At 46.7% G+C, this 15,286-nt stretch overlaps 1 protein-coding gene across 4 annotated transcripts in view; it reads left to right on the top strand.

The window, feature by feature from the left end:
- HECTD4 (HECT domain E3 ubiquitin protein ligase 4) overlaps window positions 1–15,286 on the top strand; it is a 492,696-nt gene that overhangs the window by 425,725 nt on the left and 51,685 nt on the right. For all 4 annotated transcript variants that reach the window (XM_033956861.1, XM_033956860.1, XM_033956862.1 and 1 more), the window contains 2 exons: window positions 4,164–4,387; window positions 4,478–4,629. In XM_033956861.1, coding sequence (XP_033812752.1) covers window positions 4,164–4,387; window positions 4,478–4,629 — 376 coding nt within the window. The remainder of the gene's footprint in view (window positions 1–4,163; window positions 4,388–4,477; window positions 4,630–15,286) is intronic.

The raw sequence follows: 15,286 nt of genomic DNA, 5'->3' as shown, positions 1-15,286 counted from the left end.
TTCATCCCAGGCATCAACCCCATCTGATAACTCGAAGCATAGGTGCACCAAGACTAGGTCACCATCACTTCAATTGGTGTCTCCTCTGAGGTGTGCCTCAACATCGAGGTCACTAACGCCTCGGCACCCATCAATATCTGCACCTTTTGTACTGCATGCAACATCAGTACTGGCTCCATCTGTGCAAAATCAACTTTGAGAGTTGTTGCAGAAAGAGCTTATTGAGATGCTACAATCGTACACGGTAGAGCACTGGTCTCTGACCAAAGGGCCGCCACATGAACGGACTGCTGGGCACGATGGACTACTGGTCTGACCCAGCAGCGGCAATTCTTATGTTCTTATACACTTGCTCTAGTGCATCAAGCCTCAATCCAGGCTGAGTCCTGCCCACAGTCTGCATTGAGGGACCATTCTAAGATATCGCTTCATCAACACTTCTGTTCAGAGAGACCTACCTCGTCATCCAGGGAGCATAGTTCTTTGCCCCATTCTCGGCATTCCTCTGGCCACTCCCATTGATGCACACCATGATGCTCTCATCGTTGATCTCTTCAACTCTTTCCTCAACAGTCTCTTTGATGTCTTCTTTGACGTTCTTAATCGGAGACCTGACATCATGGGATATGATTCTGACTTATTTCCTCGTTCTTCTTCAGACTATCCAAAGCTTTCTGCAGAGGAGTCTTGTGGTATATAATCTGATCCATCTCCTCCACCTCCTCGTAGGAGGTCTCCTTAAAATCTTTTTTACAGGATTTATCAGACAAATGGGAGAGGCTTTATCTATCAGTATGGAGTCAGAAACAGCCCCAAGCAGAACTAATGGAGGCTCTAGACTACAAAATGTTGCCTAAAGATTGGGTAAAATTATCTGTACACAACTTGATGAGAGGCTTTATTTAAAAACTGAGAAGCTCCAGATTCAATCTTATCCTGGCTTCGACCGGCCACAGCTGCAACACCAATCGAATGATCTCTCTGGGAGTCCTAGTACCACTCTTGGAGTCAGCACTTAATAACTCAAATAGTTTTAGAATTTATACTAGCAGTCCTTCTGGAAGAGAAGTCAGGACTCTGGACAAATTTGAGCATAAGGATATTCCAGAGGATTATTTTGACCAATAGAATCATCAACTACAATTTCTATATGACATTCTACTTGAAATCTCTCATACAAAAGATGTCCTTTTATGAGCAATATATACCTTCAGAACATCTAAATTCTTGCCAATGAACTTTTAGAGACCAGGAAATACTGTATATAGTATGGTCCACTTTTGACATAAATAGTAAAGGCATCAAACTTTTTTTTTTCACTTCTTCAAGGTCTATATGGACAAACACTTTCCATTCACCATTACCTTGAATGACAAACTTTTGTTTTCAGACCTCAGCAGTGTTGCTGCTGCGTGTAATAGAAGTTTCAAACATGTAGACTATAAACACCAAAATCATCATTGGTCTTATTTATATTTTAAAGTGCTCAGCATTGCTCTTATTATAAATAATCTTACTTTATAAAGTTTAAATACTCATGTGCAAAAAAACACGGCTTAGGGGTTTAAACTTCTGACATAGGACTATGTTTCGCCATTGGCTGTATCGAGGAATCCCCCTTTTTTTTTTTTTTTTTTTATGGTGCAATGTTTCCCGTGTTTCCAACTTCAGCTAGCTACATTCATGGGAGGCTTTTTCCACACCTGACCATCAATCAAACCTCCTTCAGTTGCTTGAGATCTCAATGTTATACTTACCACTCTAATGAAGCCTCCTTTTGAACCACATGCATCTTCATCGATCAAACATTTCATTTGGAATGTAATATTTATGTGTGTACACTGAATCAGTGAACTTCAAGTACTTGTATCGAATCCATTATATACAACTTTCTACCACGACAGGGTGGTTCTTTGCACTCAGAATTTAATCTCAACCAGTCTATAGTTCTTGTCTTCTTTCCAAGATCACACTCTCACCTTGGTGAAGCTGCACGTCACACATTGAACTGTAAACATGCTCTTGTTTATTACTTAGATTGGACTAAGCCACATAGAGTTTCTACTCAGCTGTTCCTGTCTTTTGATCCTAAAAGACTTGGAGCTTCAGTTATAAAGAGAATCATCTTTGTCTTTGTTGGACTGTATCTCTTTCTGTTGTACTCAGGTTGGACAGACACTTGAAGGCTGTGTCACTGCACATAAAGGTCGAGCAATGTTGACTTCAATAGCTCATCTACATGCTACTCCCATTGAGAACATCTGTAAAGCAGCTACTTGGTCCTCAGTTCATGCATTCACATCCCACTATTGTTTGGCGAATCATTCCAGATGTAATAGTCGGTTCAGCCAATTAGTTCTACAAAATTTATTCTCTAGTTAGATGCCAATTTCCCTCCAACCCTTTTGGTTTTGCCAGGTTCGTTATAGTTATTAATAACCCTCTTCTCAGAGGCATGATCCTGGCAGCTAGGGAGTCCCACATTTGAAAATATGCTGACTGCTTGTCCTTGGATAAAACATAGTTACTCACCTGTAGCAGGTGTTATCCAAGGACAGTAGGTAGATATTCTCACAACCCTCCCACCTCCCCAAGCTAGCTTCTTTGCTTTATTACTGAATTGATTGTCCCGCGAGTTGACATTGGGCAGGAAGGCACTGGTGCAAGTGCGGTAGATGAGATCTTCAAAGGACTTAAAATGGCAGTACACTTTTTGTGTCTCTGTACCGAGCTATGTTGATGACATCATCCACATGTGAAAATATCTGCCTGCTACAGGTGAATAACTATGCTTTTTGCTGCATCCCATAACGTTCTAAACTGTTCTGATAAGAATGAAAAGAAAGGAAAAATGTAAGGTCCCTTGTACAAAGTTGCAGTAGAGATTCTCAAATGTGATGCAGCCCATTCAGTTCCTATGGGCTACGTTCCATTTGCCACACCGGGACTCGCTTCCTTGGTTTTGTAAAAGAGTCTTTTAGTCTTCCCTATTAATTTTCTTTCATGGAGTTCAACCTTACCAGTCCAGATATCCACCCTGTGACATCTTGTGGTTCTGTTCTGAATATGTGTGTGTGGAGGGGGAGTATTTTTTTTTCACTCTGATAGGATATTCCTGTAGGCTTTGAGATAAAATTCCTTATTTTCTGTTTTGGATTTGAGTTGAGAGGATCTGCGCAACATTACTTTGATACAGGAATCCTAGATAACCGAAGTTGCACAGAGTCTCTTATAGAGGAAAGCTCGCATCTCTTTAGTCTCTGTTGCATCTACTGGCTGATGGGCATAACCCATGCATTCTGGACTGGTGTGGTTGTACTCAAGGAAAGAAAATTGGGCAAGATTAATTTTTTCCAAATTTCTTTATAACTGCTAGAAAATGTGGCAACCATTTTTGCTACAGAGATGATATGGGCAGGAGGAGCATGTGGGGATTGCTCCTGCCCCAGCTTGCCATTAGACCATCAAGGCTGTATGGTAGGCTTGGGGGATAAGGGAAGGCCTTCATCTGCTTGACAGAAGGGGGGGGGGGATAGAGGAAGTGTGGAGCTCTTCGTTTGGGGGATATATTGGCAGATAGTGTGGAGGAGGGACACCTTGGGGGATGAAAGGAATGGGAGGAATGGCAGGCACCAGTGGATAGGGAGGTACCGTAACAGAAATGTGCCGGACAAAAGCGCGCCGACAATACCGCACAGGATTGATGTGCACTGGCTTAAAACACTTCCTGTTAGCACTGTGAAGGGGGGACCCCCCCCCCCCCAGTAAACTTGCAAGTGTTTGCACTTCCGTTAGGGATGAACCCCTCCCACTATACTGAAAACTGCTGTTTTCCTTAGTTTTTGGGGTGTTCAGCAGTTTTTAGTATAGTGGGGGGGGTTCCCACACACACCCCCTCACAGTGCTAACAGGAAGTGTTTTAAGCCTGCGAGCATCAGTCCTGCACAAGATTGTCAGCATGCTTTTGTCTGGCGCGTGAATAACGAGTCACCGGATAGCGAAGATAGGCCTGAATATAAACCAAGCTGGAATTTTTTTATGCCTTTTATACCCAAAAATCTGTTTATATTTGAATATATAAGTTAACAAAATTTGCTTTTGGAAATGTTTTTCTTCATATTCATTTGGTACTTCATAGTTAATCTTTTTCATGTGTGTGTTAGGTGAGAAACTAGTTCCAGGGGCTCGAGATGTTCTCGCAGAAATATTTAAAAGCTGTGCCCATTCTGAACAAATGCCTGGTCTAACATCAGCAAAGCCCATCAAAGTGACTGATATTTATCTCAGCAAAGAGCAAATAAATTCCCAGACCCCTGGAAACCTTCTTCAAGTGTTCTTTACCAATGTTCGCCCGCCAAAGAAAGTTCTGGAAGATCAGCTTACTCAGGTAATATTTTGTAAATTTATTTTTTTTTAAACAGTTACTGATTTTTTTAAAAACATTCTGAAAAGATCATTTTTGTATTTCTTTTGGAAGATCTTACGAAAATATGGTGTATCCAAGCCTAAATTTGATAAGAGCAAGTACAGCAAAGCAGGAAAAGAGCAGCACCCTGTGAAAGTAGTGAGTGCCAAACGGCCTGTTGGTAAACCCCCAGCTAAGGAGAAGACTATGCTTAACAGTGTCAGGTCAGTTTCACAACCTTTACCTCAGCAACTAATTCTCTTGGGTAATTTATTATTTGCTGTGTCACTCTAGCACTCTGAGAATTACCAAACTCCCACACATAAGGGCTCTCATAAAATTATCTAATATAATAAAATGGTAGGACGCGCATGCGCACTAAAAAAATCGTGTTCCCTGATCCCGTCGCGGAAACACGATTGCGCATGCGCGGGTTTTACGTCACCGCACTCTGTTCCTCCTCCACCATGCCACGCCAGCCATGCCCGCCGCCAGCCTCGAGCTCCTGGGGGCCCCATGTCCGGCACCGGCCTCGAGCTCCTCGGGGCCGGTGGCGCGAGCCGCCCGGCCGGTGCTGAGGCCCCGCCTCCCGCTTCCGCCCTACACGCTCTTCAATTCCTCCAGGCAGTGGCAGACCAAACAGGACCCGATTGGACACCAGGGTTCTACACACTCGCGGAACCCAAACTAATGTTCACAAAGAATTAATTTTTAAGTTCTGCAGACCCCAAGGTAATGTTGTGGCCGAAGTTATTTTTTAACTTCTAAGCCGCTGTGCAAACCCCCCCCCCAACTGGAGATCGCCGCTCTCCCCCCCTCCCCCCCAACTGGAGATCGCCGCTCCCACCCTCTCCCACTGTGTAAACCCCTCCCCAACTGGAGATCGCCGCTCTCACCCCCCTCCCCCCCCAACTGGAGATCGCCGCTCTCACCCGCTCCCACTGTGCAACCCCCCCCCCCCATGGGAGGATGCGCTGCAGCAAAGTGCTGCACAGGTACTGGAGGGGGAGAGACATATCGCTTCTGCACCGGTACAAACATCCCTCCAGCGTTGGCACTCGCTGCACGTTAAACAGGCTGCTTCGGGCTTTCTCCTGCAGTTGAGTCCCTTTGCCGCGTCACTGATTAAGTCATCAATGACGCAACAGAGAGCCTCAACGGCAGAAGAAAGCCGAAGCAGCCTGTTTAACGTGCAGCTACTGCCAACGCTGGAGGGAGGTTTGATATTAAAGTCTTGCTAGGAGGGTCGTAGAGTCAGCGGGGGTTGGGCTGGGAGGGGAGAGAAGCATCTGCCTTGGGTGCTTCAGGCAGCAGCAGCGTTTACAATTCGCTGCTGTTGCTGGCTTCAGGCCTTCCTCTCTGGCTGGTCCTGCCTACTTCCTGTTTTCATGAAGACAGGACCGGCCAGAGAGAAAGACCTGAAGCCAGCAACAGCAATGAATTGTGAATGCTGCTGCTGCCCAATGAATTAGTTAAATGAGGAAAGGGAGCAGAGGGGGAGAGAATGGTTTGGAGGGAAGGAGGAAGCCGAAGCAGCCTGTTTAACGTGCAGCTACTGCCAACGCTGGAGGGAGGTTTGATATTAAAGTCTTGCTAGGAGGGTCGTAGAGTCAGCGGGGGTTGGGCTGGGAGGGGAGAGAAGCGTCTGCCTCGGGTGCTTCAGGCAGCAGCAGCGTTTACAATTCGCTGCTGTTGCTGGCTTCAGGCCTTCCTCTCTGGCTGGTCCTGCCTACTTCCTGTTTTCATGAAGACAGGACCGGCCAGAGAGAAAGACCTGAAGCCAGCAACAGCAATGAATTGTGAATGCTGCTGCTGCCCAATGAAGTAGTTAAATGAGGAAAGGGAGCAGAGGGGGAGAGAATGGCTTGGAGGGAAGGAGGAAGGTATGCCAGACAAAGGCAAAAGGAAGGAGGAGATGGAGAGAGGCCATATGGGAGAGAAAGAGAGAGATAGAAAGAGAAGAGAGGGCAGTGAATGGAAGGGGCAACATAGAGGGTGAACAGTATTCTAGCACCCGTTAATGTAACGGGCTTAAAGACTAGTATTAATAATAAATGCACAGTCTCTGACCATCACCCTCACTCTTTTATCTAAAAATCTAAATTGATTTCTAAAAAGCTAGATTTATTAACTTCTAGAATGCTAAATTCTTCCTCTCTCCCCAACCTGCTGCTCTTGGGGCAAATAAAATTCCAGGTTATAGGGCCTACAGAAGAAAACATGTTTTGAGGTATGACTACATTTTACTGAAGGCACCAACAAAAGTGCTGCTTGAGACAAGTGCAGCGGTCTCCCTGGAGCATACCTTATAACATTATCCAGGGTATTCTAGAATGGCCCGATAACAAACTTATATTAGTCTAATTTGCCATGAATCATGGCCTGGACTGCTAATCAGAGTTGATCATATGTCAGCGAAGCCGTAGCCTGATTAATAAACTAAAGTATGGCAAAATATTGCCCAAACAATGTTCTTTCATACTTGTGCTTATCTGTAGTTTTCTAGCATCCCTCCAGACTGGCATAGACAAATTGGATATGCTCCTCTACCAGCAGATGGAGACTGAGAACCACTGACTTCTATGTAATCTATAAGTGAACTATGCAGTCCCCCTTGAGTCAGTCTGTTCTCAGTTTCTAGCAGATGGTAGAAATGGTAAATTTGTGCAGTCCAGGGTTTCTGGGCCTTAAACTTTGTGAGTTAGATATTTAAAGAAAAGAAGGAATTTTTTTTTTTTTTTTTAAAGTATGAGAGTGAGTTTATTTTTATTTCCTTCTCGGGACTGGTTTCATTCTTTTTTTTCTTCAATATGAAGGCAGAGGTCCACAGGGGACTCCTTGCCCTTGGGTTGCCACACTCGGGCAGCCAGGGTGGAGGTGGAAAAAGTGCATCTTATGGAGTGAAAAAATACGGTATATCAAATATAAATATTGGTTTTAAACAGTGGGTGAACTACAGCCTTCAAAGCTGCTAGATCTAGCCTTCTCTTTCAGGGAGAATTCACTAGTATCACAAACATTCTATTTTTTATCATCCCTCCAGACTGGCACTGACGGATGGTGTATGTTCCTCTGCCAGCAGGTGGAGACTTGAGAACACATTGACTTTTGACAGTAGTACAAGTGGTCTGTGTAGTCCCTTCTACAATCAGTCTCTTCTTGATCTCCAGCAGGTGGAGGTGGTAAGCCTGTGCAGTTTTTCCTGTAGTTAATTAGGGCTTGTTGGATTTGATTAGTGGCCTTTTCTTTGTCCCATTTTATCTGTCTAGACAGAACTTGGAGGTACCCTTTCAGGGGTCCATCCAACCTTGGGGGTGCCACATTCAGGCAGCCGATTCCCTCCCCCAATTTCCACCATCTCCTCAATTTTTCTTAGAGGAGCCTCAGCTGTACGCCTTGCCCAGGGGCAAAGACTACAGTTTTGAGAGCCTGTGGGGATCTGCTCCTTTGTCAGGTAAAGTTTTTCTTTACAAAAAAAACCCAGAGTCCTCAAGCAGTGCCAGTCTGAAGGGAAGCTTTTAATTGCCCTTAATTGATTTTTATTGCTAACAGTCAGTTTGCTATTATCTCCCTAATGGTTCACAATGAGTACTTCAAAGAAATTAAAGGAGTGCTCAGTGTGTTCCTGCCATGCGGTTGAGGCATCTGGCCTCTTCATGAAGAGCTCCGAATGGTGCGAAGGGGGATCTTCATGAGCTTCACATGCCAGCAAACAAGGTTCCCCTTCGCTTGTGCACCGCCTGTTGGCCGTCAGCGGTGGGGATACCCTGGAGGCTCCAGCCTTGGGCATCTGTGGGAGTTTCATAGGTATATCCCTGCTCAGGATATGGCCACTTTCCCTTCCAGAGGACACTTCTTTCAGCACATTCAGTCCTTTTGGGGTTCCCACTAGGGGGAGAGGTTACTGCAATCACTGGGCTGGGTTGTCAGCGCTTGGAGTATCTCTGAGTTCTCTTCAACACCAGTCTGGGGAGGGTCTTCCTTCCTGAAGTCCGAGTGCTGAAGCTGCAGTCACAGATTCACTCCCTGATGGATTCTTGTTGCCCTCGGACGCAAGATTTTCTTCAGGTCTTGGGGTCGATGGTGGCCTCCTTGGAGGTGGTCCGGTGAGCTCGAGCTCATCTGCTCCCCCTCCAGATTCATCTGCCTCCCCCAGTCCAGATTCACGAGCTGGACACTGGTCTCTCTTTGCAAGTTGGTTCATTGCAGCCTGCGCTGGTGGCTTCAGACTTCCAAGCTCATTCAGGGAGTGAATCTGAATCAGCCCCAGTGGACGGTGCTTCTCACAGACACAAGTCTCCTCAGTTAGGGAGCCAAATGTCTCGGACGATCAGTTCAGGGCTGCTGGTTGCCAGTGGAGACTTCCTGGTCGATCAATGTTCTGGAGACCAGAGTCTTTCATTTGGTGCTGGAGCCCTTCCAGTCATTGCCATGGCTGTGGCTTATGTCAGTCGTCAGGGGGGGAACAAAGAGCTATCTCGTGGCTCAAGAGGCAGCTCTTCTCATGAAGTGGGCAGTCTCGCCTTCTAGACATCGCAGTATCCCATATAGCAGGAGTGGAAAATGTACAGGCTGCTCATGTGAATGGGGTCTCAGGCTGGAAGCCTTTGAGTTGATTGTTCAATTGTGGAGTCAAATGATCATGGATCTCATGGCTACATGCAACAACTCCAAAGCGCCAAGGTTCTTCAGTCGGCGCATGGATTATCAGGCTGAGGGGCTGGATGTTCTGATGCAGGCTTGGTCAACGAATGGCATGCTGTATGTCTTTCCTCCATGGCCACTGGTGGGCAGAGTTCTTCTTCGCATTGCACAGCACATGGGCAATATGATCCTGTTGGTGCTGGATTTGGCCCAGGTGCCCTTAGTACGCAAATCTGTTTCGGCTTCTCGTGGCAGATCCACTTTCTCTGCCCCTTTCGAACAATCTTCTGACTTGGGGTCCCATTCCCATGTTCGATCCGGGTCACTTTTGTCTTATGGCTTGAAATTTGAAAGGGACTGCCTAAGCAAGAAAGGATATTTGGATAAAGTTGTCTCTACTTTTTTGAGCTGTCGCCGGTTTTTGACGTCCAGGGCTATTGTGCGCATTTGGTGCCTTTTCGAGGACTGGTTTTCCATTCGGGCAATTGTTTCCCTGTGTGCATCCCTGCTGTAAATCTTGAAGTTTTTGCAGGATGACCTGGAGCAAGGCCTTGCCTGGTCTTCCCTGAGGGTTCAGGTGATGGCCCTGTCCTCCTTTAGAGGTCTTTTGCACAGTTGTCATTTGTCTTCTCTTCCTGATGGGATCTGTTTCTTGAGGGTGGTGAAGTTGATTTAACCTCCAATTCGCCCTTCGGTTCCAGCTTGGGATCTCAGTCTGGTGATTTCAGGGTTGAGTCATCTTCTGTTTCAACCCCTTAGCTCCTGCACACTGAAAGACCTTACTTTGAAGATGTTTTTTCTTGTAGCCATTACATCTGCAAGACGCGTGTCAGAGTTGCAAGCTGTTTCTTATCATGCTTCCTTCTTGGAGTTTTTCAAAGAGTTCTGCGGCCTGTTCTTCCTTTCTTTCTAAAGTCATTTCCCCCTTTCATGTGAATCAGACAGTTGCCCTTCTGGTTTTGGGTAGTTGGGAGGGTACTTTAGAGCAGAGACAGTTGCACAAATTGGGTGTCCGCAGAGTTCTCCATACTTATATGAAATGGACTCGGGAGTTTAGGTGGTTAGATCAGCTTTTTATTCTCCTGGCGGGCATTTGAAAGGGGGAAGGTGCCTCTAATGCTTCAGTCACGTTCTGGATCAAAGAGACCATCACTTCGGTGTACCTTTACATTACATTGGTGTCTTCTATCCTGCCAATACCTTTCAGTTCTAGGCGATTTACAAAAGAATTGTCCTGAGCATTCCCAGGAGATTACAAGGTTGATTGTTGGAAAATGCATTAGGATCTGAGGAGTCGGGAAGGTTTAGTTAGATCAATTGACAAATTTCTTGTATAGCATAGTTTTCAATTATTTCCTGAAGGTTTTATAGTTGGGCATTGTCCTCAGATTGGCAAGGTGGTGGTCTAGTCTTACTGCTTGGGTTGCTAATAGTCGGTCATAGTTTTTTGCTTTGTATGCTTTGACTGGGAGGTGGGTAAAGTGTGCCTTTGTTCTCCTTGGTCTGGATATGTTGTTCCTGATTAGGTGATTGTTTATATTATTTTTATTTTTCCTCTAACTTTACTTTTCACTTCTCTATTACCCTCCAGGTACTTTAGTTAGATTGTGAGCCTTCGGGACAGTAAGGGAATTTTTCAAGTACCTTTCTTATTTCTAATCTTAATGTATATTTTCTGTAAACCGCTTAGAACCTAACGGATGTAGCGGTATATAAGAAATAAATTACATTACATTACATTACATTACATTACATTACATTACATAGCTTGGTCCATCTCCATTCAGGGCTTTGTATAAGGTGCAGTAGAATTTGTATTGTATGTGTGCCTGTACTGGGTGCCAGTGTGAGTTTTGGTACGCGGAGGTAATGTGATTGTATTTCTTCAGCGAGTATATCAGTCTGAGAGCTGTATCTTGTACTGTTTGTAGTTGTTTTATGTTCAAATCTATTTTATTAAGCAATAGTAAATACAACAGCAATAGCAACCATGGTATACATTTTCATCAGACAACTGCGGAGGACTGGACTCTGATGTCCTCCCCGGACCCACCACCCCCCACCCCACAGCAAGGAATCCCCAACCCCCCACCCTCCCCTCCCCATCCCCCCACAGATACATAAAACTCTTAAGCAGGAAACAGCAAGGGCAAATAGAAGCACAGATTCAGAGGTGGAGTCTATTCAAAACACGGCTACGACTCTCAGGAGTCAAAATGTTCAAGTACGGAGTCCAAGTGTGAACAAAGTCTCTGCTCCGGCGACGAGAAGAACAAGCCAAACGGGCCTCCCAACCCATAAGTTCATGAAGGCGATTCCTCCAATGCCAAAAGGAAGGGGGCTCAGGAGAAAGCCAGCAACATAAAATACATTTCTTCCCTAAAATAAAACATTTACTAAGAAATAATTTTTCATAAGAAGTGTACATATACAAGGAAGAGAATTGGCAAACATCATTGAAAGCACTGAGACTGGCACAGGGGTATGCAACAAGCCCTGTAAAAAGGAGGCCAGCGCCTTCCAAAAGGCCTGAATCCCCTTACAACTCCAAATACCATGAAAGTAAGAATTTACCTCCACCGAACAGCGGCTGCATATCTGAGTGTCAATACAACCCATATAGTAAGCCTGACTCTGGGAAGCATAGGCCCACAGGACAGTGCGAAAGTGACATTCACGTAATTCAGCACTATGCACCAAGCCTGCAGTACATTTCAGGGTTGTTAACAAAAAATTGCCCCCCCAGTCCCTGCCCAAGTCCCGCTGCCATGCCTCCAGAATACCAGGGAAAACCCTAGGCGGGCGAAGAGCTAGGATCTGGCCATGGAAAACAGAGATAGAGACCCTAGTATCAGGATCTGCAGCTAAAAAAGTACAGAGCCAGGTCCCAAAATCCCCTTGCAAGGAGTTCCCCTGGAGGGAAGCCACATAGTGACTGAGTTGACAATAAGCAAAAGGAAGGCCAATCTCAGGGACCCCCCTCCCCGCTAACTCAGCACAAGGTAAGAGAGACCCATCATCCTGCAGAACATGCCGCAACTGTTCCACCCCCCCGAGCCCTCCAACGACCAAACACGGAAGGTCCAACCCCCGGAGGGAAAGCTAAGTTCCCCACCAACGGTAGAAGGGCACTAGTATGAGAATCCTGATTCCACAACCGAAGGATCTGATGCCACACTGTCCACAAGGACCAAAACAAGAGGCTACGCCTACAGAGTCTCGGCAGTTTAGATAACGGGGCATGGAGGAGATACAAAAGATGAAGAGGATAGAAATGATCCCGCTCCAGAGAAAGATCCGTATAGAAAGAGGTACCCAACACCCAATCACTAACATGAAGAAGCAAACAGGCCTGATTATAATCCCTGATGTCGGGCACCCCCAAACCACCCCCGTAGGCAGGCCCCACCAACAAGGAACATTTCAATTTAGGTCTCCGTCCACCCCAACAGAACCGGGTCAGTAGGGAGGTGAGGGAACGAATATCCCTCTGCAACAAAGAAAGGGGAAGAGTCTGGAGAACGTAAAGCCACCTCGGGAAGACAACCATATGAAATAAATGAATTCTACCCAACAAAGACAGCGGCAACGCCTGCCATTTGGCGAGCAACAGTTTAGTGTCCGCAAGGAGTTTATTGATGTTGAGACGATACAGTTGGGCTACATCCATAGTCAGCCTGATCCCCAGATATCTAAAAGAGGAGTCAGCCCAGCGCAATGGGAAACTATCACCCCAAAACCGCTGAAGGTGAGCCGAGGAAGCCAGTGCCTCAGATTTCGCAAAATTCAAGGCAAAGCCGGAGAAATCTCCATATTCCCGAAGGCTCTCCAACAATACGGGCAAGGAACGCTGCGGGTCCATTAAAAAGACCAATAGATCATCCGCAAACGCCGCCAGTTTAAAATGTGAATCTCCCAATACCAATCCCCGAATATCCGCATTTGCCTGAAGCTCCTGAAGTAGAGGGTCTAAAGAAAGCACAAACAGGAGCGGCGACAAGGGGCAGCCCTGGCGAGTCCCTCGGCAAATAGGAAAAAAACCAGAGCAAGTCCCATTAACCAAAATCCGCGCCTCTGGATCACTATACAGCGCCTGGATTGCACCAAAAAAGAAGGGGCCCAAACCGTACGTCCTCAGCACCGCAAAGAGGTAACCCCACCGCATCCTATCAAACGCCTTCTCGGCATCAAAACTAATAAGCATGGAGGGGCTACCGTCCTGTCCCACCCGTTCCAAAGCTAACAAGATTCGCCGGATATTCTTAGCCACCGGCCTATCCCGCACAAACCCCACCTGAGAGTCCAAGATCACCGATGGCAAGACGCGCGCCAGGCGGGTAGCCAAAAGTTTTGCCAAAAGCTTCGCCTCATAATTCAACAATGAAATAGGACGGTACGATTCAGGCAAAAGAGGGTCCTTACCAGGTTTCGGGAGAACTATAATAGACGCTAAATTTACGTAACGAGGAAGAAAGCCCTTAGCAACACTCAGATTATAAACTTCAGCCAGCACCGGCGCTATGTCCGTCACCAACAATTTATAGAATTCACTCCGAAACCCATTCGGGCCCGGCGCCTTTCCCAACAGACTGACCCCTATCGCCCCCTCCACCTCCTCCGCGGTAATGGGAAGATCCAAAACGGCAGCATCCCGCTGAGATAAACAAGGTAAATCAAGGCTGTCAAGATAAAGTTGCCTATCCAAAAGCTCGGGGCCTGGATCTGTATACACCTCAGCAAAAAACTCCCGCAACAGCTCACAGATCTCCTCCGGCCGATGATGCAGCACCCCAGAAGAGCCCCGAAGAGCAGATATGCTCTCAGGTCCGCCCCTCGGATGCGCCATGCGGGCCAACAATCTACTACTCTTATTCGCGAACCGAAACAATGAAACTTAAAGTACTCCCTCGTCCGCAGAGTCCGGAGATGCAACAATTCATTCAGTTCCTGCTGGACCTCCAAAAGCTGCGTACGAAGCAGGAATGAGGGCGCCCTACTGTATTGACGTCTCAACACAGTGGCCTTCCGCTCCAAAGCCAAAATCATCCTATACTTCAGCTTCGACTCCCTGGCCACATAAGCAATAACATCCCCCCGTAAAACCGCCTTAGCCGTCTCCCAATAGAGAATGGGATCATCACGATGCTGCTGATTATTGTGTTGAAAATCACGCCAGCGCTGTATCAAAAACTCTTGAAAACGAGTATCCCTATACAGATAACATGGAAACCGCCAGGACCCTCTAGTGATCGGAGAGTCTCCCCAAGTCCACCGAAATCCCACCCAAGCGTGGTCAGATATTTCAATGGGGCCCATATCAACCCCCAATACCCAGGGAAGCAGTTCGCGAGAAATGAGGATAAAATCAATTCGGGAAAGCGTCCCTTGCGCCCTGGATAAGTGGGAGTAATCCCTCTCCAAAGGGTGTAGCACCCGCCACACATCAAGCAACCCCAAGGTAGATTCCAATAGCTGACCACCCGTATAAAGTTTGGAGGTCTCTCTGCCCGAAGAAGCAGAGCGATCCAACTTGGGATCCGGTACCTCATTAAAGTCCCCGCCCACCAGCATCGGAACATCTCCAAACTGCAAGAGTTGATTGCGAAGCCCCCGAAAAAACCTGGCCGAAGGATTGTTAGGAGCATAGACATTGCAGAGCAAAAGGGGCCGATTATCGAGCAACACTAAGGCAACGATGTAACGCCCACTAGGGTCGCGGAGCACTCTCTGGGTTTGTAGGTGAAGACCCTTACGGATCAAAATAATAACACCTCCCTTTCCCCCAACGGCGGACGCCTCCAAATGGGAACCCACCCACCAGGTACAGAGCTTGGCATGTTCTGCTGAGGATAAACGGGTCTCCTGTAAAAAGGCAATAGAGGTTTTAGAACGATTCAAACGCTGCAATATTTTGGAGCACTTAATAGGGGAGTGGATCCCCCCAACATTCCAAGAAGTTAAAGTGTATTCCAGAGCAGTCCACTCAATAGACAAGTAGCACAAGAAGAAAGAACCAGTATAGTACCAGAGAAGCGTCCCAGCCACCGCTCCTCCGGCGTCACGCCACCTCCTGCCCCAAGAATCGAGCCATACCCCTGCCACCAAGTCAATCCCAGATCACAGAACCCCCCAACCCAACCCCCCCAAAATTCCACAAAAAGCCCCACCGCAGAATCCCTGAAACCCTTCAAGACCCTCCCCCACCCCCAACTACTCCCCTCCCCACCCCTCTATCCC

The sequence above is a fragment of the Geotrypetes seraphini genome, chromosome 8 (assembly GCF_902459505.1).
Source record: "Geotrypetes seraphini chromosome 8, aGeoSer1.1, whole genome shotgun sequence".
Lineage (NCBI taxonomy): Eukaryota > Metazoa > Chordata > Amphibia > Gymnophiona > Dermophiidae > Geotrypetes > Geotrypetes seraphini.
Note: the sequence above shows the minus strand (reverse complement) of the source record. Positions and strands in the feature narration are given on the sequence as shown.